General features: G+C 35.8%; 1 protein-coding gene across 2 annotated transcripts in view; it reads right to left on the bottom strand.

The window, feature by feature from the left end:
• The window catches only part of LOC135223602 (mucin-2-like), a 1,092,597-nt gene that overhangs the window by 959,324 nt on the left and 106,973 nt on the right, over nucleotides 1–26,300 (bottom strand). The window contains exon 2 of one of the 2 annotated variants that reach the window (XM_064262171.1): nucleotides 8,174–9,166. The exons of the other annotated variant lie outside the window; for it this stretch is intronic. Coding sequence (XP_064118241.1) covers nucleotides 8,174–8,235 — 62 coding nt within the window. The 5' untranslated portion in view covers nucleotides 8,236–9,166. The remainder of the gene's footprint in view (nucleotides 1–8,173; nucleotides 9,167–26,300) is intronic. 2 annotated transcript variants of the gene reach the window in all.

Below are 26,300 nucleotides of genomic sequence, written 5' to 3'. Positions count from 1 at the left end.
TTAATGCTTGTAAATACTTAATAGGACTAACCATTCACCGTTACCAAAAAAAAAAAAAAAAAAAAAAAAAAAAAAAAAAAAAAAAAAAAAAAAAAAAAAACAGGTTTAACTGCACTTACTAATGGGGAGTTCTTCAGTCAAACACCCGTAAGAGCATAAGTCAATTATCTTTACAAAAGGGGGGAATTTGCGCGAACGCATACACACACACACACACAAACTCACACACACAGAAAGAAAGAGAGAGAGAAACTCGATAGTCAATAATGCAGTCAACAAACTTTTAAACATACATCTCTTCAGTACTATGTACGAACTACGGTAATTTATAAAACACACATTTTTGTTCGCTTTCGTTTCTCTTCCTTCTAACCGCAACTCACAACAGTCGGCTGACAAGCAGGTACACGATTATCAGCTTATATCAACAACTGGATAAATCAGTTTAGGGAACTCCTTATTATTATTCCTTCCGAGTCATGTTCATGACTCGAATGTTGGTCATTCAATTCGTGAGCTGAACCCACTACTTCGAAGCCAGACAGAGAGAGAGAGAGAGAGAGAGAGAGAGAGAGAGAGAGAGAGAGAGAGAGAGAGAGAGAGAGAGAAACCTCTGCAATATCGTAAAACCGAACGTGAACTATCAGTTACTGTCATGATAAGCACCTCAGTCTGTATCTAAAATCCATATTACGAGGAAATCTGTAGATGTTAATGACAAATGTAAAATTAAACGACTTTCAAAAGATAGATTTTTCTTTCTTCGGACTTCAGGCCTTTAGAATCATTCTTATACGACCCAATTTACGTCGCAATCCGCGGTACAAACCGCATGACATTCACTCTTCGAAATTATCAAGAATTTCCTCATCCTATATAGATCAGCTGTCTCTCGGTGAAAGCGTCGCAGAAGGTCTTGGCACATAGCTATGATAATAATAATAATAATAATAATAATAATAATAATAATAATAATAATAATTATTATTATTATTATTATTATTATTATTTTTTATTATTATTATTATTATTATTATTATATAAGACAATGATGATAACAATAAAGCTATTCCTGGAATACTACTATTTCGTTTGTGGTAGTACCACCATCAAAATGTAATGACAACGGGAACAACAACCAACAATACAAAATAAGTAATAATAATAATAATAATAATAATAATAATAATAATAATAATAACAACATTCTATCCCAAACATTCAGATAATATATTGCAAACCTTTCTCTCTGATTCAGCAAAAAAATAAAACCAATCACCTACCCTGTCGCTCTTATCAGATGCGAAATGAAATTACTTCTGAATATTACTGAAGCCATCTCCAATTCTAGAAACTACAGAATAAGTTATTTGTGTTTACATGCTCACAATGTTGATCGGCATTGTAGTATGACAAAAGAAGTGTGGATTTATTGCATAAAAAACAACAAACACGTAATTTCTTCACCATTGATAAAAGTAAAATACAACCGGCGAGTTTAATTATATACACTAAATCATTTTAGTGTCGTGACAATATTTCCATGGGTAACGAAAATATGAACTTCAAGTCGAACTAAGACACGGAAAATAAAAGTGAAGGTAATATATAAACATTTCATACCTGATATGTTAACCCGAGAGTAAAAACTGTAAAAATCCAAAAATCCAGATGGAGTACACTTTTGCATTATAGCAAAGTGTTCCCAGAAGGAATACAGAAAAGAGGTTTTGCTTTGGGGATGCCTACAAGGGTAAGGGAATGTACGCCTAGACTGTTCATCTTACTCTTATTCTTTGCTAGAAACAGCAAAGCTTGAAAGTAAATGCTTGAGAACCTTGCATTTAATTATCCACACAGCTTGCTTTAGGCATCGTCTAACATCAATGTGAATCAGGGCGGTGACTGAAGAGGCACTTTCACTGTCTTTCATTTTGATAGCAGGTCTTGGTGCGCGAGTGAACACTCGCCTCCGGATTCATTCCGTAGAAAAAAAAAAAAAAAAACATTCTATCAAAGAAGTTCAAGAAGTGAGTGAAAAAGCCTTTTTCTACGACCTGGAATTTCTAGGCTTTCTGTCCTTGTTCATTCAAGCAACGTATTTTTGTCTTTACTTTAAGGGTTTTCATTTTTGTTCATACATCATTCTCTCACCAATTAGGTTGTGACTCGTTTTCTCAATCTAAGAACGGACGTCCCAGCCCGCGAACACAAAAACATACGAAAGTACTTTACATACACACATACACACACATATTATATATATATATATATTATTATATATAGATATATATGTATATATATATAATATAATGTTAAATTATATATAAGCAAATGACATTAAAATCTTTGTGAACATAAGTATTTAAGTCATGTTTTTGCTACGTAAAAACATAGCTCTCAATATAAGTTTCATGAACCGTTTTTTATAACACGCTTATTAGGTCGATTGCCAAGATCTATCTTTTGATAACTTTGCACACATTCAGTCCTGACTTACCTACAATATATGTATGTATGCATGTAGATAGATAAATATATGCAATACTACAAAACCCTGTAAGCCATTCAGTGGCAACGTAATTTCTCATTGCTAAATTTTCGAATCCTAATATCTAATTTTTTCTTCATCAGCCCTCACTCATGAATACTTGAGATACATGTTTTGTTCTTTGTTATATATATATATATAATATATTATATATTATATATTTAAATATATATAGATATATATATATATATATATATAATATATATATATATATATTGATATATAAAAGGACCCCATTAAAACACTAAAAGGTAAAATGTTAATGCTCTTTATTTCGGAGAAAAACTGTTTTCCTAACTAGGCCTGCAGGAGAAAGTTGTTCTCCGAAATGTATAGCATTAGCTTTCTACATTTGGGTTTTTTATGGACTCCTTTTATTAGATGGAATTCTGTTTTAACAGAAAATATTTCCCAGTCATATATATGTTAAGTATTATATTTAAATATATCAAATAACTAAATTGTGATTCCGCAAAAAAATAATCCTGCGTGCTGTTTTTGTCGATATCTCCATTCGTAGGTTAAATTCGCAGGAATTTAACACAACAGCACCATTTTCGAAATAAAAGTATTAAAAATGTATTATGGTCCTTTTTTTTTAGCCATTAAGAATATGAAACCCACATTTCTTCACTTCATGAATGAAATCTAACAGAGCTTTTGCCTAAAAGATAGCTACTCAACCTTCCTTACTGATGCTTTGAAAAATATTTTGTCCAAGAGTGACAAGAGGTGATTATGCCTAAAAATCGAACGTAATCGTCATATCAACGTTTATGAACTAGACACTGTAATATTTCGCGGGTCATGAAGGTTAATTGTCTAATGAAAACCAAAGACCTTTGAAAGGCCTTCATGTGTGAAAGGTGGCAAGAACGTGGATTAAAACATGGTAGTGACTCCTTAATCTTGCTCCGGATCACACATCAACTTTTGAACACACCCCGTGATGAATCACAGTTTACATCGTGACTCGTGCTTTCAATATGACTAACAATGGCCGAGTTAATTCACCATCATTTATCCTTTTTAATCCTCCTATGTAAATATTTTATCGGGGAAACCCACAGTGATCTGTTTCACAAGGATTCCCATGGACAATGGAAAACCTTCTTGTCGTTTCTCTTCTTTTATCTAGGATAAACGATTATATTTTAGACTTCAACCGTGAAAGAATAAAGAACTGCATCTAGATTACCCCCGTCAAAGGCTATTTTGGAAAAAACATCTATTTTCCAGTTAGGTTACATATAGACTTAACGCACTGGACTTTGTGCCGATGATGAATTTAAAATGATTATGAGATGATAAACATATACGTGTGTAAAATAAAGATACTTCGAAACAGAGATCTTTAGTCCTCGGAAAGGCTTAATTCAACATCTTATTAGAGATGTTGTTTCGTCTGCGATCCTTTATATCAAAATACGGTTTTTTACAAATGTTGATTAGCGTGTAAAATTGTCTAAATACCCTCAAATACAGTGTCTTATTCCTTTGGCATTAAGCATCAGATGATGAAAAGTTACACACAACTTTATGTGGCAGAACTTCAGGTGCATAAAAAAACACGCATAATGAGAGAGAGAGAGAGAGAGAGAGAGAGAGAGAGAGGAGAAGAGAGATTTAGAGAGACGACGAGAGAGAGAGAGAGAGAGTTTCGACATCATATGACGGAATGCATGATCTACATATCCATGAGATAAACCACTATTCATGAGAGAGAGAGTTTCGACATTACATGATAGAATGCATGATCTACATTTCCCTCAGACAAACCACTATACATGAAGAGAGAGAGAGTTGAGTTTCGACATCATATGACAGAATGCATGATCTATATTTCTGTAAGATAAACTACTATGCATGAGAGAGAGAGAGAGAGAGAGAGAGAGAGAGAGAGAGAGAGAGAGAGAGTTGCGTTTCGACATAATGTGACAGAATGCATGATCTATATTTCCGTAACATAAACCACTATACATGAGAGAGAGAGAGAGAGAGAGAGAGAGAGACTGGGTCGAATCTTCATAAGGCGACCGACAGAGCTCATGACCGTAAACGCACGAAAGGCTGTGTACCATTACGACCAACCTGATTACCAACAATGTCTCTGCGAGTGGATGAATAAAGACGCCTTCATTAGCCATCCTTCTGCTCTCTTAACCACTGGACGAGGTTTATGTTAGACGTCACGAAGGGCGTGCTAAGTCCATTTGGAGTCGGGTTTTACGACGGTGTTATGACCTGTTGTTGTTTTTGGGTCTCCTCTAATTACGTGTGTAGGACATGACATTTCGTGATGGGCGATTAAGCTCCGTTTTGAAGAAAGTGCGTGAAACTGTTAACGCCTAATTGAAAGTTTTTCTACCCACTCTAACTCTTTCGAATAATAATAATAATAATAATAATAATCTGAGTAGTAAAACCATCCCTTCTCGAATCTAACTGGAAGCTGATGTTATATTTGCTAAATGGATGGCAATGCTATATTATAAAGTCAATGAAAAAGTCAGCAAGAACATAAACGAATAAATAAACAAAACAAAGAAGGAAGGCTTCGACCGCATTAACTCCTAGCAATAAAGAGAATGATTATGCAATTCCTCAAGCAATCTCAATAGACCCCAGGGGCCGCTCTGAAGAGCTGCTGAAGGCAAAGGAGAGCGAGGTTCGAAAATGTAACCGCCTGAGAAAGAACACACTCACAGATTAACTGGTGATTGAAAATTGGCGTCACATCGACTCAGGTCATAGACACCATAAATACATAATTTGAGCTGAAGAATAATATCTCTTGATACAGTTTTTTTTCCATAAGATGATCATTCAAGAGAGAGAGAGAGAGAGAGAGAGAGAGTCCGGCTTGCACGTTATCTAGCCCTCAACGAAATCTTGTTGCTTCCGAAACCCAAAACGCCCTCAAGGTCACACCCGTAAGACCACGAGACATTACAGACAGAAATGCTTCTGGTCGGGACGATGCATATCATCAGTCGTGATGGAGCGTCGCCGCTCAGCCCTGATTACCGAGCCCTGATCTTTACTATTAGGGTTTCGGCAAGTCATGGAGTAACACTTAAACTGGCTGCTGTACAATAATTACGATGGTAACACAGCGCCGGCGTGATAAGAGAAAGGTCCCTCTTCTATCATTAAGGAAATTGTAAGGGACGCGCCTTGTTAGCCAATTTTGTAGCTCTACATGAGCAGCTGCCGAGGAAGCTTTCAAGGTAATGTGGCTGCAGTTCTCTGCTGATGGACACCATGTAACGACAACAGATGCACAGCCGTGTAGCACATGGAGATTTATAACATTACAATTAAAAAATGTATGTTCATAAGTGCATAAATTAGATTTACGGCGATTTACATACGAATAACAGAAATCACATATGTATGTTCACAAATGCATATATTACATAATTATCTTCTTTCCTACCGTTATCCCTACATTAAGGGGTGGGTTGCCTGATGCGCCTTCTCCACTGCCTTCTATCAAAGGCATCATCCTTCACCAAACCTCTCCTCTCCTTATCTTCCTTCACTTGATCTCGCCATCTAATTCTCTGTCTCCCTCTCGATCTTCTTCCTCTAACAGGTTCCTCCCAAGCCCTCTTCACTCTCCTCATCATCCGTCCTCAACACATGCCCATACCATCTCAATCGTGACTCTCTTATCACCTCTGTAATCTTTACTAAGCCTGCCCTTCTTATTTTATCATTTTCCAATCTCTCAAGCAGCGATATTCCCATAATCTACCTCAGCATTCTCATCTCTGTTCTCAAAAGCTTTATTTCCTCTTTTCTTCTTAGAACCCCTGTTTCTGCTCCATACATTAACATTGGTCTTATCACTGTTATATATCTTGAACTTTTAGCTTGATTGGTATTTTCTTATCACATACCACTCCAGTTACCTCACATCCTCCCTCTTGGCTTAAAGTAGATCCTAAGTATTTAAACTTTTCTGCCTGTTTTATAATCGAGCCTCTTCTTTTTTGTATTACTATTTTGTCTCTATCTTCCCTACTGCTCAGCAAAACCTCTGTTTTGCATACATTACATATATACCTATTTAAATATTTTAAAAAATATTGTATATACACAATATAATTATTCACTTTCAGATTATATGTCCCTATGGAAATCTTGATCTTTGGTTATTCCAAACACAAGCTTATACCGTATTTAACTGTGTATTAGTATAACTTTTAAAACATCCATCTTTACATTATTAGGACCTGTAAAAAAATTATTTTGCCCTTTGACTATGACAAGCCTGTCTCATTTACGTAAATGCTGCTTATTTGTCTATCAGTCTATTTTTCTAGATGCTCCATCCCGCCATAGTCAATATGCGTCTCTCTAAACAAACTGTCATCTAACTGGTCTAAAAAAGTCTTTCACAAAATACAACGTCGAACGAAATTCATTTATGCACACAGAAGTAGGCAGACTTTGAATCCTAATAGCACAAAAATAATGTCTGGCCAACATTATCTTTCTACCTGGTGAGAGATTGGAAGCATCTGCGCCATGCCCCAATATATCCTCTTTTATATTTACCACTTTGTCACTTAACTCCTGCCTCAAATGCATGAATATGTTGAAAACTTCTATTGTTTTAGTCACAAGTTCGACAAATGTAGTGTCTCGATAACAAATTACAGAAACTTACTGGTCAAAATATTAAAATACAAAATAGGCTGCCATGCAAATACTGAAGAAAACGAAAAATTCGAAAATATAATTTATAAAAACAAAGAGTGAAAATTGGAAAGTGCACGTACATAGTTGAAATTTAAAAATCAATTACATTCGTCAAGCATGAGTTGTATTTGCTTTTGGATGGGAAGCAGAACGAATTTCGAGGATACCCGGTGTGTGAATCTACATAACTTTTCATTTTGTTTACTTTCGTCACAACGGGTGATTTCAAACGACTATGAAACGACTGTATGCAAGACAAAAACATCCTAAAATAACGACAAGAACGCTCTGTGTATAAATATATATTATTATATCTATATATATATATATATATATATATATATATATATATATATATGATATATATATATATATATAATACATTATTATATATATACAGAGCGTTCTTGTCGTTAATTTAGGATGTTTTTTGTCTTGCATACAGTCGTTTCACGGACGTTTGAAATCGCCCGTTGTGACGAAAGTAAAAAAAAATTAAAAGTTATAGATTCACACACCGGGTATCCTCGAGATACTTTCTACTTCTCATCCAAAAGCAAATACAACCCATGCTTGCCGAACGTAATTGATGTTTAAATGTCAACTTATGCATGTGCAATTTCCAATTTTCACTCTTTTTACAAAGTATATTTTCGAATTTCTTGTTTATAAATTATAATTATATTTATAAATCATATTTGTGATTTTTGTGTATGTGTATGTATATATATATTATATATATATATCATATATATATATATATATATATATATATATATGTGTGTGTGTGTGTGTGTGTGTGTGTGTGTGTGCGTGTGTGTAAGGGATGTTACCAATTAGTGTACTTATTAATATAAAAATAAGAACCAAACCTTAAACAAACCAAATAAAACTAAATACAAAACAACAGACCTTCTAGACGGTTTTCTGAAGAGCTTGACCACACTCATTAAACTCCATTTGGCGTTGGACATGATGGCGGCGATGGTCTACTGTATGTAAGGAGACAAAAATATCAGCACAGGAAATTTAAACGACTTCCTTTTTGATGAAGGCGCCGACGATGATGTAATGTCATCACGATCACATTCACTCGGCTTGATAACCACTTGACAATTTTCATTGTACTTTTCTGTAACAATAAACTGCGGTAATGTTGAAAGGAAACTGCACTTCACTGACTTCATTCGATTTCACGATATGATTTTGAGACGTGTATTTCACTGGTATTTCAACTGTATTTTGCAAGCACTACAAGCACTAGAAACAAAAGCAGGCACGAGAATAAATGCACTAAACCAGCATGTGCGTAAAGATTCGAGAAAATAAATATATCATTAAATTAAAGTAATCCCAGTGTGATGAAGAAACGGGAAACGTCTCGCACTGAGAGCTGGAATCCACTTCTGCGGGAGGGGGTCTTTATGAGTCGATACTGAAAGATTTCACAAAATACTTGCGTCGCTATTGAACGCTGGTATAGGCTCTAAAGTTCGATGGACGTGCTATTTCTTTTTCGTGAAATAGTCGTTTGGAAGCAATTTACTAGTTTTCACTGTAGAAGAAGGTGAACACTTCACAGTGCTCATCTAATCCCATGACGTACAGATAGCTAGAACTGTTAAAATACATCGAAAACGTCCATAGAATATCACAAGCAGTTGAAGCCTTCCAGGTATTGTCGAAAATATTCAAAGGAAAAGTCGTTTATTACCCTTTTCTTCTTGACACTCAGTTCGTAGTTTAAACCTGAAGGAAAGACGACAGATCTTTTCTTTCTCCCGAGGGAAACAGAAGATGCTGGGATCTTTTGCGTTCATGCAGAATCGACCACAGGTACAATACCAGTATAAACTGACGTTATAGATGATTTGACCTGGCGCTGAGCCGATGTAGATGATGATCCTGAGGGTACAACAGATAATGAACACTTTATAGCTTCTATACTGGATACATAACAGTTTCGTGGTGCACTGTGTCTCGATTAAACAAACAAACAAAAAAAAAAAAAATGAAAATTACATGGCTCATCTCTGGAAGGATTCACACTTTTGTCATCGGTTATGAAATGGCTACGAATGGCTAGGAAGCAGTCATTAACATGGCAAATAAACGAAGTAACAAGGGGAATAAATGTCCCCAAACTAGGGAATAGGGGCATCAAAAAGAAGAATAAATAAGAGAACAAATAACACGTTATTCTTATTTCGTATAACAGATTAGACATTTAATCATACATTCACATGGAAGAGGTTAAGGAAAACCCTTTGAACCAAGAAGACAAAGATTAATGTGCGGTAAATAATTATTCACTCACTAGACTACTATGGAGTTGATTCGGAAAAATGTTTATAATTTGGCATTGTGAGTTTTAAGAAAAAGTGATTATAATGGGAATATAGCAGCAATGTTGCACAAACTTCACTTCAGTTGGTATTCTTTTGTCCTATATTATGTATATCAAAAAGCTTTCATAAATCTGTGATCTGCTCCATAAAGTTATAGAGAGAGAGAGAGAGAGAGAGAGAGAGAGAGAGAGAGAGAGAGAGAGAATCTTTAAATTTTTTCAGTATGCCAACAACAGAACTCCGAGTTAAAAGCAGCCAAGCGTAAAAAAAAAAAAAAAAAAAAAAAATTTAACTAAAACTCTTCATATATCATTGGTTATTACATCATTAGGCACTGTCATAGTAATGCATCAAATAATGAGCAGTAGACGATTGTATGAAAAATCAACAAGTGATCACACCTCCTCTGTAATCCCTCCTCTTCGTTCCAATAATTAACTACCAGTTAAAGCCCAAATTTAATATAGTAAGCATATGAACTTACACAGGATGACAAAGCATTATCCTGGAGAGATAAGGCAAAACAGTAACATAAGAGATGTAATAACCTTCGAAGAGGCATTCTTTCCTCAACCCATGAGAATACAAAAGCATAAACACTACTGACCGTAAATCAAGTTTTAACTATTGCCCTAGAGCACAAAAAAAAAAAAAACAGCCAGGCATTACTGCTTCAGTTATTATCATCTTTTCATTTTTACTTCGAGTTTTAACTAAATTATCACAAAAACGTATCATAACTAGGAAAATTACAAAACATTACTCACCATAACAAAGCTTGACATATTTTTTACCCCTATGGAAGAGTCGGAATAAAAAAAAAATAAGTAGGTTCGATATCAAAATTTCGAAAATATAAGTGCGAAGTCCCCAGTCATTAAACCTCCTTGGAATAGGCAGCACCACAGACACCTCACCAACCGAGTAACGCCGACAACCTATCTGCTGGAAGGATGAAATGGGACAAGGAAGAAGTTCGGTGTGCAGAGAGAGAGAGAGAGAGCAAAAAGGAAAAAGAAAAATTGCTCAGTAAACAGTTTAGTGAGAGAACAGGAGAAGTGAGATGTCTTAATACAGCATGACGCCATTATGCAAATAAGATCTTTCTTGTTTCTTGCAACTCACACCAGACACTGGAACACCTCCAGTCTCCTATCCCATCCATCACCGCCTACCCCCGCCCCTCCCCCCATTACCGGAAGACCCAAGGCCCCTCTCGGATCTCATCCTTGTTTCAACCATCATGGAAGCAGTCTCCTAGTGATGTCCTTTCCCCTTTTGGCCGCTTCCAGCTGCCAACATTCACGGAGGTATGAAAACAGATTTACTCTATCGAAAACCCTCCTATTCATCTCATTCATCGTCTCTCCGCAGCGTAAATTCCGGTCTATGAATCCATTCAAATGACAATCGTACATCTTTCAACCCGCGAAGCACATTTGTAGAAATATGTACATTTTTGTAAGTCTTCCTGAGGGTGTTGAGACGTTTCCATGTCACAAGCTGGCTAAAGTAGGCGAAATAAAAGTGGTATTGGCTTAGCCGACTTGAGCCAATTGGAGAAAAGGCTAATTCTGCATTTGCATTTCTTCCAGTTCATTTTAAGGTTTGCATTTTCCGCCAACGTTCCCTCCTACTCTTGGTGCATCATTTGTCTGTCTCGCCTTCAGATATCCAATTTCGGAGAAGTAATGGCTGAAAACGCCTTGTTATTTAAATACGCTCTTTTCTGAACGCACAGCAAAGCAAGGCAAAATAAATTTAATATTATTAACATTATGCATCGAAATAATATATTTCTTGGATGTATACGCTTGTGAACTTGTATTTTCAGAAAATATATATGAATTCTTTTGTAAAATAATTATGCAAGAATTCACATAGGTTTCGGATATTCATCAATAAATAACAAAAATCATAGACGCTCACAAATAAACAGAAAAAATCATAACTTTCAATTTAATATTCCAATGAGACTATATTAGGCTTAAATGAATGAAGGGTACTTAAAAAAATATAAAAATCAGCTAAAACATTATAAAGAATTTCTATACAGAAATATTCAGAAATCAATTTTGTAAAACACATTTCCATCATTTCCAAGTCTTCTTAAAACTCCAATTTACTACATGACGAAATTTCAGTGCAATACAGCCGGACTGATATGCAACATATGTATGACGCATTATTACGATTGGAATTTCGGAAATTGAACACAAACTAAATCTTAATCACCAAGACCTATCTTATAAATAACGGAAAAGTCAAAAGCAGAACGTCAGGACGTTTTTCTCTTTCATTTTACCTTATATATTACTTTAAGAATATGAAGAAAAAAAGTTACTGCCTAACAGAGTTCATGTCAAATGGCCTAAAATTCCAAGGTTACCCGGAATTAATATAAATCAGGAGGATGCAATGTTCATAAGCAAAGAAAATTCAGATTTTCTAATCTGCAGCAAACCTTAAATTCTCATGACGCAAGAGGCAATTGTGCTTACGTATAGGAACTTTTCATATAATTTCCGCAAGACGAATGCCCTGTTAAAATTAGGCTTTAACTATATAATTCTCCAGTTCAACTATGCGCTCAGACGAAATGGGGGTAGCCTGTTGAATAATGTTACCCTTGGTTTTGTTTAATTATATTTATAACTGTAGCAAATAAAAAGCTACAAATCTCGGAGAAACTTCATATATGCTTGAGGGCAAGGGTCGAGGAACCATTTTGGAGTTTTTTCCCAGACTGGGAAACAGCGTTTAGAATTTCTCATTTGTAGTATAATAACACTTTCTACATCTTGTAGAACAATGAAGGCAATTTGTTAATTTGGAATTACTGTATCTCTTCATGTCTCTAAAACCAACATACGTTAAAAAAAAAACTCCTATGAATATAAACAATGCTTTGACCTCCATTTTTAATATATGTGGTTCGTCTTCACTTGTTTCTAAGGCTCTTATTTCCAGTCGTACGGTTATGGGTCATATTGATGATCATGTTATCATTCTGTTTCTAACGTTAAAATGAAACCCATTATAAGGATATTACTAAGATCAACGTGAAAAGAAAATAATTCTCGAAATGATGTCAAGCCCCAAAGATGAAACATGCACAGCACGTCCCAAATCCACAGTTCTCCTCGAGTCAAGTTACGTAACAAACGTCTATCACACCTAAGCGTGGCTTAAATGTTAAAGAAACGGGTTTAAACACAGGATTACTCAACCACGTTACTGTGAACATATGTTACATAGTTTCACTGGACACCAAGGACGAATTCGTATGTCTGCCTCTTGTAGGTTTCGTTTCTTTTAAGGGCTGTAGTATTATATTACGAAGAAAATGTGTGAGATAAAGTACAGCCATTAATAGTACACTATCCTATAGTGAAAAATATACGAGAAACAGGCAAGAGAATATCAAAAGAACATCCATTGATGACATAACGTAAGAGAAAATAGAAGTGATTAAGGCGAGACTATGTAACATGAGAAGAAAAACCTTCATCGGATAACACAAGTAGAAATAACATTCAAAGAAGGTAGGTGCACGCATATCAAAACGATTATGACCAACATTATTATATATAATACATAATAAAAGAGAAAAAGTAAGGGGCATAACTAACCCATCCAATTAGCTCATTGCTGTAATACGAAATATACGGAAGAAGAATCAATCAAAGGAATAATAGTTATAAATAGTAAGGGCAACAAAGAGGCAAAATCAGGAGCGAGAAACCTGTTCCCCCAAAAAAGCATTTCACGGCAAAATCACCGATGGGGCTTATTTTGGTCACACTTCACTGACTCTTCCATCTGACCCTGAGGCAATTCTCCTGATGACCTTGTTCCTCACTTCTCATCATCTTCCCTCGCTACCTCACACCCACTTCCTCCCCACCCTCCCCTCACTCGCTCTTTTCAATGCCATTCTTCTGAACTAGAAAAGAATGTGATTATTCAAGTTGATTTATTCACAGTGCAGCTTTCTACGGCTGTGAGACTCTTCAAACTTTTTCATTACTTGCAGCCCTCGTAAAGTTATAAAGGGATAATCACTATGGTGGACAATAGTTAACACATGAACGTTGACACAAAACCAACAACCGTAAGAATAATTTCATATGAAACTTAATTCTTTACTAAAAGTGTGGTATTTTCGAATTCTATATTCGGCACAATAACATGAAGACTGACACAAGAAGGGATCATTAAAATTAAAAATATTACTAATAATAATAAAGTTGTTAATACTGTCTCAAAATTATTTCAGTCTGAATAAGATTAAAAATCCATTACTATCAAAGAAAGTCGTAAAATATAAAGAAAACGTTCATCTCCAAATAAGGTCATTCATGTGAGCTATTAAAAGGCAAAAACAGACGAACAATTTGATGGATCATACTATTTGGATTTAATTATAATTATCATGACAGTCTGTAGGAATGTGGTTACCAATTATAAAATGCACTTCCAGAAAAGATGCTAACGATGCACACCTAAAACCTTACTCAAACTCTGACATTTACGAGATCCAAGAAATTCATGAATTCTACAACTCCCTTTCACTCTAGTCTCTGAATTTCAAGAAGTACCTAAACTTGAGCGTTTCCCTTTTTCTGCCTGAACCAAGAAGGGCTGATCCAGTCAACGCATGCAATGGGATCAGCGGGAGAACAAAAGAAAGAAGTTGCAACGACCAGAATATAACAATACTGAAGGCAATGTTCGCCCTGTCGAGAGCTTCTCGTGGGATTTTCGCAGGACGATTAAACACGAAGTTCGTGGATGTCTTTGGACTCGTCTGAATGCCCAAGCGTGTGAGGATATTCACAATTAGGACACAAGCGTGGGACTGTGCGTGTATGCGAACACGACTGTGTAGCGTGTACGCCATCAATTATTGTATGTCTTCTAAAGCGCCATCAATTATTGTATGTCTTCTGAAGCAGACCATTTTCAGCAAATTCGGTTTAACAGCACATTCTTTTTCACAAAATCTATTAAGTTGGCATAATGATGTAGTTTAATATTCTTTTAAGCAATCAGTTACAAAAACATGCTGATGTGGCTTCATGATAATTACAAATTTCTCAAAAATAAAATTCCTTTGAGCAGGTTTTGATGTGGTATATTTAATCTTTTTGACTAATTATACAAGATGATGACGCTTAATCTCACTTCAGAAGTTTTACTTTGAAACATTTACTCAAATAAAAAATATTTTACTGAAATGGGTCTTCTAGCAATGAAAAATTAACATATCTATTGACTCTGGTCATATGGAGGCAGAGTCTTCTCTGTTGATAGAACTATTGACCTGAATATACAACGAAAGTTGAACGGAATCCATTCAAGTGTTCTTCCCCATTGTATGGAAACTGACAGCCTGTTCCCTACTCCGTCATAAGACCCATTAGCGGCTCTCACGATGTACTTGATGACGTCGTGCGAGAAGCAATTAAACATCGCATTCGCCGAGGTCACAAGGGTCGGCCAGTTTGTCACCGGCCCATTCAACGCTAATAACGCTCGACGCCCGTGACTCATCAACATCTACAGTACAGCGACCAGGCATTAGATTTTGAGTACCAAGAGCATTCTAGACAGAGAGGAACAAAACTCAACCAACCTACTGTTCGAGCACAACGCTGTGCACGTGAGCACAAACTCTCACACACTCACTGAATAGGAATGAATGGGAAGGATAAAGATTGAAAACGTGATAGATACTAATATTTACAGCGGGCAGCATTGGCAGTGTAAGGAAGATTGGAGATTGGTGAAAGAGTACAAATGTGTTAGTTCGAGGACTGTATGGATAAGACTGAAGAAGGCAGGAGAAAGTTGGGAGAGTGAGTGTTTTTAGACCAAGAATGCAAAATATGAAATTTAACGATGATTTTTGAAAGAGTATGAATCAGTTCCTGGCCAGGTTTGGAAAATATAAGAGGGCAATACTGTGTGATTTAAGTGCGGAGGCAGGTGACAGAGAAAGGAGAGTCTTGTTTAATGTGTTTGAAAAGTAATCAGACGGTTGGAAATGAATGGTTTCTAAATAAAAATAGTCATGAGTATATTGACAAGTGAGTTTGATAAGAAAGTGATGAGAATAGAAAAATCGTCCAGGTTTAAATGGAAGGAGCGTACGAAAGTTAAGCTAAATGAAAGGATGGGGCCATACATTCAGCAAAAAACATTTGTGGCTATAGGAAGGTAGAGAGAGGTAATAAAAACAGTATGTGGTGGGATGAGTGAGCAAATGAGAATATCTGAGGAGCAATGGTGCAACAGAAATCCAGCTATAAAAATGAATAAGACAGGAGCAATGGTGCAACAGAGATCCGGCTATAAAAATGAATAAGACAGAAGGAATGGTGCAACAGAGATCCAGCTATAAAAATGAATAAGACAGAAGCAATGGTGCAACAGAGATCCAGCTATAAAAATGAATAACACAGGAGCAATGGTGCAACAGAGATCCAGCTATAAAAATGAATAAGACAATCAAGGGAATATTGAAAAAAAAAGGATGAAATGATATAGAAATTGAGCGGTGAAAATTAATAAATACTTCAAAAAAAATTATGTTCTTAAAATAAGAGTCAAATTCAGAGAATGGTTAATTAGCAAATACATCTCCGAATGGGATGATGCTGTCAAAAGTTTATACATTCCTCAGTGGGTAGAATGAAGATTCTAAAGAACTACTGAATGCAGAGGGCAGAGGAAGGCAAAGATGAAATACAAGAGTGAGGTTTTGTATAAATTTGAGAATGCTTGTGGAGGTGACTGCTGAGGATGTACGGATGTAAGAATGGAAAGTTTCCAGTTGATCAGTGTGGAAGTGACGTGCTGCCGTACAGGGAATGAATGTGTAATAGAGTGGCTGATCAGGGTGTGTAAGGTGTGTCTGGAAAAGGGGAAGGTTCCAAAGGAATTAGTAAGACGAATAACTATGAGTATGAATAAAAGTACCCGATACATTAGAGAAAGTTTAAGGCACGATTTCAAATATGGAAGAGAGTTGACATCGGAGGATCAATGTTGCCCTAGACAAAGGAGTTGTATAGAACAAGTAGTTATTTGTGAGTAAATGAAAACTATATGTGGCTTACATGGACTCACTAATGGTCTTCATTACAACTGACAAGGATGCATTGCGGAGGGTATTGAGGATGTAAAGAAGTTAATATAACCAGATGAGCGACTGGTTTGGTGTAAAGCAGGAGTGATGCAAGGGCACTTTATGCCTCCACAGCTGATTGATATTAAGGATATTAGCTATGATTATAAAATTGTGGATAGTAAAATGGGACATTACTCGAGTATGGAACAGTTGATGTTTGCAGATGCTACAATGCTGAATGACAATTGTAAACAGAGTACGAAGAAACTAAATAACAATGAAACGTGATTCTCTTTTCTGAGGGGATAGCAGCAAAACTAATCAAGTTAAGAAAACAGAGGCTCGTGTACTAAATTCAAAAGGGCTGACCCACAGGTTTTCGTTAATTTTGACACGGACCTTTAGAAAGAAAGACCCCAAATTAACGATTGACCTAAAGTTCCTATCAGGAAAGATTAAAACCTTAAAACTCTTATATCATTACCTAGACAAAATTTTCTTTCTATATTACAGTGAGATGAAAAGATTATGTGAAACTACCGTGAAGTTCAAAGAGAAGCGTAAATTGCGGATTTTATAATTATATTTAATCCTCCTTGTAATGACCAGTGACTAACTCCGTGAATGATATCATGTCGCAATTTCTCGTTGTTTCGCTCAATTGTCGTCAATTGCCTTCGGTAATTTACACGCAATATAAAGACTACGTGAAAATGTAATCTTTTTGCTCAGTTGATAACGTCTAATGAGAGAGAGAGAGAGAGAGAGAGAGAGAGAGAGAGAGAGAGAGAGAGAGAGAGAGAGAGAGAGAATGGAATGAAATTCAATCAAACTATGTGTACGTGTTTTCTTAACCTCAATGCTAACATTTCATCAGAAGAAAAGAGCCAGCTTCTCTCGTGGTCGCGTGACGTTATACGGGGATATAGATTCCTATCAGTGGCAATAACTGGTTTTTTGATGGATTTCGTTGATCGCTCGCTTGTATATTCGAAGTAATTGTCCACGTAACCTATGAGTTACTCTTCCTTTACGAGTTCGATATTTAGTAACACATGTTTATCTGATGATATGTCAGCAAACTTTAAAGCGTTTCAAAAGGAGTACTTCATTAAATCGTCAATTATAATGTTATATCATTCACGGCGTAAAACTTACTTGGAAAAGGGATTATGCCATTAGGTCATTGACCAATGCAATGGGTCAACACCAAACTTTCCTCCCTTTACTGATAAATGCTTGAAAACCTGTCTTGAAGGACAGGCCCATCAAGCTATCATGAAAATAAACTACAAACGAACGAGTCAAGATTGCTTATAAACACTGTGCAAGAGCATGATGTGGCAAAACGCCAGATTAACACTGGATTGTCTAATATCCATTATTATCAAATATTCTTTCACTCTGTATATTCATTTCGAATTCCTTATAATAAATCCTCATTTTTATTGCATATGAAGAGACTACTTCTGCTTCTTCCCATTTATTGAGCAAATGCTGTTCAGGGATCTGCTTTCTTCTCTATCAATGTCATTTTGTTAACCTTGCCTTATTCATTCGGATAAGAAGGTATTCACTTCTCATAAATTATATTCCATGTCTTCTTAAGCCCTTCTGGAATCTAATTCATAAATAAACTTGATTAATTTGTGTTCGCTCAAGTAATCACGAGACAAAGTGTGTCGATTTAGCACCTAATAAGAATTTCAGCCTCCAAGTCCATGAAGGTTATCTTCGCCTGAAACCAGATTGTTTCTTGGATTCAGGATTCCACCTCCAAAGGATTTCTTATGTTTTCTGCTCCATTACACAATCGTACATTGCTTTTCTTTTGACACAGTCTTTTGAAAATGACGTTCTAAAAGACAATGAAAACAGCGAGAAAGACTGTAAACCAACAAACATTGTTCTAGGGTTGAAAGAAGGAGATTGACTAACATCATGTCTTTGGTGCAGAGGTCACAATGAACTGGGAAAGTGGTACACCCGTGGATGAATCATATATATTTGTGTGCGTTCGCTCGAGAACACGACGTGTGTATATGCACATACACATACACAGACTGCGTGAGTAATCGCGTGGCATTTCTCAATCATCGTTTTTTCCCCCAATTCTTGAATAAATGAAGTGAAACGACAGGAATACTTTCCCTCATACAAATCAAGTCATTAAGCCAAGATTAACAAAACTGACGATGCAGAACTCTTTCTCAGTAATATCTGTACTCGTATAAATGTAAAAACCTCCCTTGTCTGCTAATAGCAAGAGCATTTTCTAATACTCAGATAAGAATACACATATCTATAAATACATTAAAATAAGCAAACATAAAACAATACACAGCAGTTGTAAAATAATTCACATACTAAATCTTTTTTAACACCAATGAAATGACACGTTCCAACCAAGGCCATAAAGGAGAGGTCAAGAGGGTTAAGGTTCTTGACCATGAAGGAAGCCTCTTAAAAGAAGAAAAGTTAAAATCCCGGAAAAACAGAAGAAGAAGAATTCCAAAGCTTGGAAGTAGAGCGGAAAATACAAATTACTGAGTTGTGCAACGCACGCTTTTATGTCGAATACTTGTAAAAAAAATTGTTTTGCACTGTTCTATTTGAAAAGTCAATTTTCCACCGATGCCGAGTGTTTACTGGTCAGCTGATATCGTAGTCTGTGTCGTGGTATGTCTTTCAGATGTCGCGGGTTCGCGTCTCCCCCAGGGCGATGAAAAAATCACTGGCTCTGTATCATGATCAGTTACTGCTGCCGTGTGGGGTCTGCGGTGGGAGGTTGAAACCAACATTCTTTGGAAACTTGAATTTCTAGTCAATGGCCCCTGTGTGCTTCTTCCATGTAAATATGTTTCATCTACTGAATCAATAATAATAATAATAATAATAATAATAATAATAATAATAATAATAATAATAATAATAATAATAATAATAATAATAATAATATGTCTGAGCAGTTATAATCGTTGGCAATGCTTTTCTGATTTTTGTAACACTCGTTCTTTTGCGACTCTTATCTCCCGTTCCCTTTGGGATTACCATCCAAATTGTTCTTTCACTCCATTTCCCGTTCATTTTTATGTATGCCAGAATTGGGTAAGAACACAAAGTTACCCGCCTTGCCGGCCTGTATTTAAAGGTGAAAGAGAAGTATTTTACGCTCTTTTTTTCAATTCAACAAAAACTAGGTTGAGTGTAATGGGGTTTTTCCTTAAAAACGCCTAAATATGATTATAGTAGCTTGACATCCATTTTAAAGATCTATTAACAATATTTCATTTGCAATTGACTTGATATTCCTATTTCACCTTATTGGTTTTCATGTACAAACTTCATTTATCTGAAAGCTTTATTCCAATTTATTTCTTAACACTCGAAATCATTTATTACCCGGGAATCAGAGCCCATCTGAAATCTAAATAATACCAAACTTCCTCTCATTAACTTGAAGTTTAGTTTCTTGTAGTATAGCAGTATTTAAAAATAGTTATACGAAGAGAAACAAAATGAGCGTGAAAACACCCTTTAAAGGTCTCCCGGACGTCTTGAGAACACCATTAATCTTTATGCATTTACACATAAAAAATAGTCTATAAAAATATTCCAACAAAAGACTTATGAAAAAGACCATCGAAAACAAACAAAAAATAGGAATACTTTTAAATCTGAAATAGAGAGGCAATTTTGGCAAAGAATTTAAAGGAGCTGCACCAATTAAATGAAAAACCAAATTACATTTACGAATCACATTCCGAGACCTGCAATCAAAGCTATAATAATTACAGAGGCCTCAAGGGACAAGGCACTTGCAAGGAACTACCGATTGGGTTCAGAGGAATTCGAAGACAATCTCAGACGAAGTTTGCTTGTAAAAGCGAGCCGCAAAGAAAGATTACAGAAATCAATGTGTACACGATAAACGCATGATAAATGTAACTTTCAGTTTTCAGCGATTAAAGAAAAATACATGACAACTTCTAAAGTGTTAATCTTTTGAAAAGTACGCGTTTTCTAACTACACGCATCTTTATCAATAAATTATTTTGCGATCAACCGAATTATATTTTGCTTTAATAATAACTTACTCCCTAGTACAAGGTAATCTTTGAATTCTTTAAAAAAAAACCATAACATAAATTTCTCATATATATATATATATATATATATATATATATATATATATATATATATATATATATATATATATATATATATCAACATGAAGGCGTTTCCCTGTCAGAGTGACTCCAGAAAAAGACAGCAGCGGCCACTGCCTCATATATACATATGCGTGTGTGTGTGTGTGTGTGTATAAGTGATAAGTTGTATATCTGTAAATTAACAACAGACTCAGGGAGACGAAAAAGTAAAATGCTTCTATATTTGAAATTAAAACAGGAACGAGATTTGAAGAATAGTTCAACCTGGAGAGAAACAGAGAGAAAAACAGGAGGGGCAGGAGGAAAATGCCCCGATGGAGAAGTAGAAGAGCAACGAGATCGTGATTGGCTGGCGGCCAAAATGACTCCTCACGAACCAACCAATGATCATGGCGAAGCCAGTTTTCAGTTACACTGCCGTCATGCCTTCGTATTGAGACACACATTATATATATATATATATATATATATATGTATTATGATATATATATATATATATATTATATATATAATATACACGTATATGTATAATGTAGTATGTATGTTATGTATGTATGTTTATATATACCTATATATCATATCTATATATATTATATATCTATATATATATATTATATATATATATGTATGTATATGTATGTATTATATATATATATATATATATATATATTAAATCACGAAGAAATAAAAAAAAACGCGATGATTATCTGTACAAAGTTACAGCCACGAGGAAAAATTGAAACGCTGGAGATGCTAAGTATTTTCGTCTTATTACCAAGACATGTTCACAGCATATACACACACACACACACACACACACACACACATATATATATATATTATATATATATATATATATATATATATATATATATATATATATATATATATATATATATACTCGAAACCACCGGAACAGATCATCGGCGTGCTTCAAAATTAATACGAAAATACTCCCCAAAGTAAAATTAAATGCAAGTCCATAGGAATACATTAAAGATGCAGAAGCGTGCAGAAATAGTACGCACCAGTTGAGGTTATTGTCTCCACTAGATGCCCCTCCACCTACTCCTCCTCCCCCTCCTCTTCCTCCTCACAATTCCCGCTTCTTTCTTCTCCCGCCAAGTTTCCTTCCACCCACGCTGCAAGATACACGACGCTGCTCTGGCTGACCCCCTAAAACCCCGACGATGTACTACTCTCCTCCCCGTTTCTCTTGCTCCACTTACACGGATTCAGGGCCCAACCTTATCTCTCGGCACATTCAAGCTAAAAACGTATTGAATCACTTTACTACCTCAACGTGATAAACGCCTTACAAATATATGAATGCTATTTGTGTCTTTGCATCATGCATGCAGTTACACTTCAGTGAGCTTTCATATAACGTAACGTATTCTGGAAAGAATTCAAAGTAGAAAATGTCACTGTTAATGCAAGTACTATCAACATTCCTTCTTAGACAAACTACGGAAACTTTCCTAGTTACAATTATTTTTGTGCCGGTGGTCTACTTCATCCACCACCAACGATGGGTGCTATACTGCCACAAGGCCAACCAACCCAGTTCACCGACAACAAAAACAAAAAACAACAACTACGGACATCATTCCATCCCCGCAAGGAACACGTTCCTTTGAATAATACCTGCCCCTTGACTGAGTTTACCTGTTAATGCAGTCAACAGTGTATCTCTGATTTATCATAATGTTACCACCATAAATTTCAGTGACAGAGGAATCGAGGATGAAAATACAGAATAATAATAGGTGATCAAATTTGGCCTACAAACACATCAGACAGGGGCATGTACTAAAAAAAAGTTACTTGAAATTCCTAATGTTATTAATCTACATAAGCCACTGGTATAATAAAATTTAGTATAGTAAGCTGAAATTTTTGATACAGAAATACTAAAAAAATCTAGAATTAGAAAAAAAATACTGTCAGTATCACCTAAAGCCGTTCTAAATCATTCAAAAGTTTCCTTCAAGTATCCACCGACTTCATACATCGATTTTCAAGTTGCGCAATTTACTCGAATAAAAGAGGTGACCAGTTTCTTATCTAACGGTAATTTTGTAATGGCTGCATTGTTTGAACGGCAAATAAACGATTTTGCTGTAATGGTAGCGACTTTCTCAATACATCTGCAAGTTTCGATTGCGGGAATTCCCCAGTAACCGCCAAGATATTACAGTACAGAATTAGTAAACTAGGATAACAATTATAGCTTTTGACAAATGATGGTAAGGTGTGTATGTGTATATATATATATATATATATATATATATATATATATATATTCACACAGACACACATAAAAATGGATTTTTTTACTCCAAATGCTGTCGGCCAACTAGTTCTCAGTAAGTGTTCCGAGATAAGGTTTGTTAGGCCTCATGTCTTTCTTAATCCTGATTTTAATACATCACCGTCGAATGATTATCAAGTACATAATTTATGCCTAATAACAATGAGGGCAAAATGGGAATTAACAGAATGTACTTGCTCGGGAAGCAAACCTAGGACCCAATAGGTATGTCGAAGAATCTTGACCAATATATATATATATATATATATATATATATATATATATATATCATACATACACACACACACACATATATATATATATATATATATATATATATATATGATTTGATCACTTCCTGAATACTAAGCTAAAATAAAGACGCATTTTCATAATTTTATTTCTGAAATGTAAAATGGTGTTTCTCGAGAGGTGCTGAGTATAAAACAATTTTGATTTCCTTTGAATATCAGTTCTCCAAACAATAAGTTGAATTTGAGAGGTTTTGTTTTAAATTAATTTGGTCAGTAGCATCATCAGTCCCAAACTGAAAATGTTTCAAACCTTTAGAGAAATAGGACTTGGTTTAGAAACGATACATCTACTTGATTTGACTATATCATAGATGCAGCGACGGTCTAATGTCCAGAAACAGAGGCAGGCTTTTGAACCCTAAAAGCGGAATACATGAGAATATAATGTAAAGATCCAGGGTTGGGAGTTCTCATGTTACGGCGCCTTTGAAAACAAGAATAATACGATGGAAATTTAATGCTCAAAATCACTACCCTCGCGTCCTTAGACTGCTACCTACTTAAGATTGTTTTCTCTCGTGAATACACAACTTCGCACTTCTTTAACATAAAAAAAGACAAGATGATTTCTTAATTAAGCTGGTACGGCAAGAACAACTGGATACCCAAGACCAGTGACTGTCAAAAACAACATACCTATAGTGGGGGTTGGAGTCATGTAAACCATTTACCAAAGATTTAAATGTAGGGTTAAATCTGATGGAAGACTTTCCCCGAAATTTAAAAGTGCCTTCTGCCGTAAATATCCCATGGGAAGTTACTTTATACCTGGCAAAGTAGCCGCCACAGATCAGTAAGCAAGTTAGTGAAGTCTAGCGAGACAGCACTTAGATAACAGGGTTTTATTTTTACCTTCTTGTTCTCCGTGGTTATCTACAAGTAGCTAAGATACCAAAGCCTATTTATAGTATAAGAAATCTCTCTCTCTCTCTCTCTCTCTCTCTCTCTCTCTCTCTCTCTCTCGTCCTCCTCCTCTCTCTCTCTCTCTCTCTCTCTCTCTCTCTCTCTCTGGTACGTGGCAGAATAGTTGTAATCACCAAATGAACATTTGGGGGAAATATCATGAAACAGAATTTTTTAAATATCAGAAAATGAGTAAAATTTGGTAAGGGTAATATTCTAACGAAGAGGCTTCACCATCCTAATCTCTAGGCAATGCCAAGAATAGCGACATTCTTTCTTCCTGGAAACCAAATATGACGACACGCAAATTTGCACAAAATCACGGCTTAACAAAAACAACAAACGCAAAGGTTAACTCTTTCTTTTGCCTTAGGAGACCAGAAAGGGCAAACTCTTACTAAGGTTATTTAGCGGGGTTTCAGATAAGGATCTGAGGTTACTTTCCATCAAAGAGCGCCGACCTAACCCTCTCAGCAGGGATTTGGCTGACCTGATTTGGTGCTGCAGAGATTCCTGTCAACTTACAGAGCGATTTACTTACAAAAATGCAACTTTAGAGGGTAATACAAAGACACTGGCTGTACCAAATCTCCTTTAACCCGTAGATCGTCTCAGGTAGATTAATCTAATCTTCTTGAGGGGACTGATACTGAACACATGGAGGAGGCCGAACATATAAGATATATAAGTAACACGGAGGTAACCAAGCGGCAGAAAACAAGGCTTTAACATTTCTGACGCTTGGTTATACCTACACATCTACGGTGCATCCTAGAGATAGAGGAATGGAAGTGGGAAAGAAGAGCTGATGCATGGGAGTAAAAGAGCATGGTGACTCACACAGTATGTAACTTTCGGATGGCATGAAGAACGGCAAAAGTTCAAGAATAAATGCCTGTCATCAGAGATAATAGTTCAATGTGAAGTGAAATGTGGAAGCAAGATTGATAAAAAAAAAAAAAAAAAAAAAAAAATCTGCAGGGACTGGAGGAAGGAAAAGTAAGACCTAAAAAGTGAAGTGGGGAAAATAGGCCTCCATATCCAAATACGAGTGTAAGGTAAAAGTTGAAAATCTCTGCAAGGGTGTTTCAATGCGTCGCTAATAATAAAGAGATTCAAATGTGTAGACCGCAGTTACGAAACAGACAACAAAAGCTCTACACTTGCCAGTGTACACACACACACACACACAATTACACAGACACATACATATATAAGTAAGTATGTATGTATGAATAAAACCACAACCCTCAGGAAGAAATGCCGCCGGAGGACCACGGCCTCAAGGGGGTTTCAACGTGTTGCTAAAGAGATTCTTGCGTGTAGGAGGAGGCTACGAAACACAACAAATGCACTACATTTGTTATTGTATTTATGTATATATACACATATATACTAATGCATACACACACACACACACACACACACACACACACATATATATATATATATATATATATATATATATATAGATATATATATATATATATATAATATATATAATATAGGAAGAAATACCGTCGGAAGACCACAGCCTCACGCTTTCTAAACAGGACTTTAAGGATAAAACTGCTAGCCTTACGCCTTCTTCCTCAGCCCAAAAGACACTAGATCTCAATAATAACTAAGGGGAATGGTGGCCAGTGTACCGATCGTTAACCAAAGGCCTAGCAAACTTGAGCCTAGAACTATAGTCACACAGCTTTAGTTCATCGTTGGACGAGTGGTTTACTTTACGTGCTCGTCTACAGATTCTGTAGTCCCGAGTTCGATTCCCCGCTCAGCCAACGTGGAGTCAGAGGAATTTGTTTCTGGTGATTAGGAATATTACTTGATATAATGAGGTTCGGATC

This window comes from Macrobrachium nipponense, chromosome 10, assembly GCF_015104395.2.
Source record: "Macrobrachium nipponense isolate FS-2020 chromosome 10, ASM1510439v2, whole genome shotgun sequence".
NCBI lineage: Eukaryota > Metazoa > Arthropoda > Malacostraca > Decapoda > Palaemonidae > Macrobrachium > Macrobrachium nipponense.
Note: the sequence above shows the minus strand (reverse complement) of the source record. Positions and strands in the feature narration are given on the sequence as shown.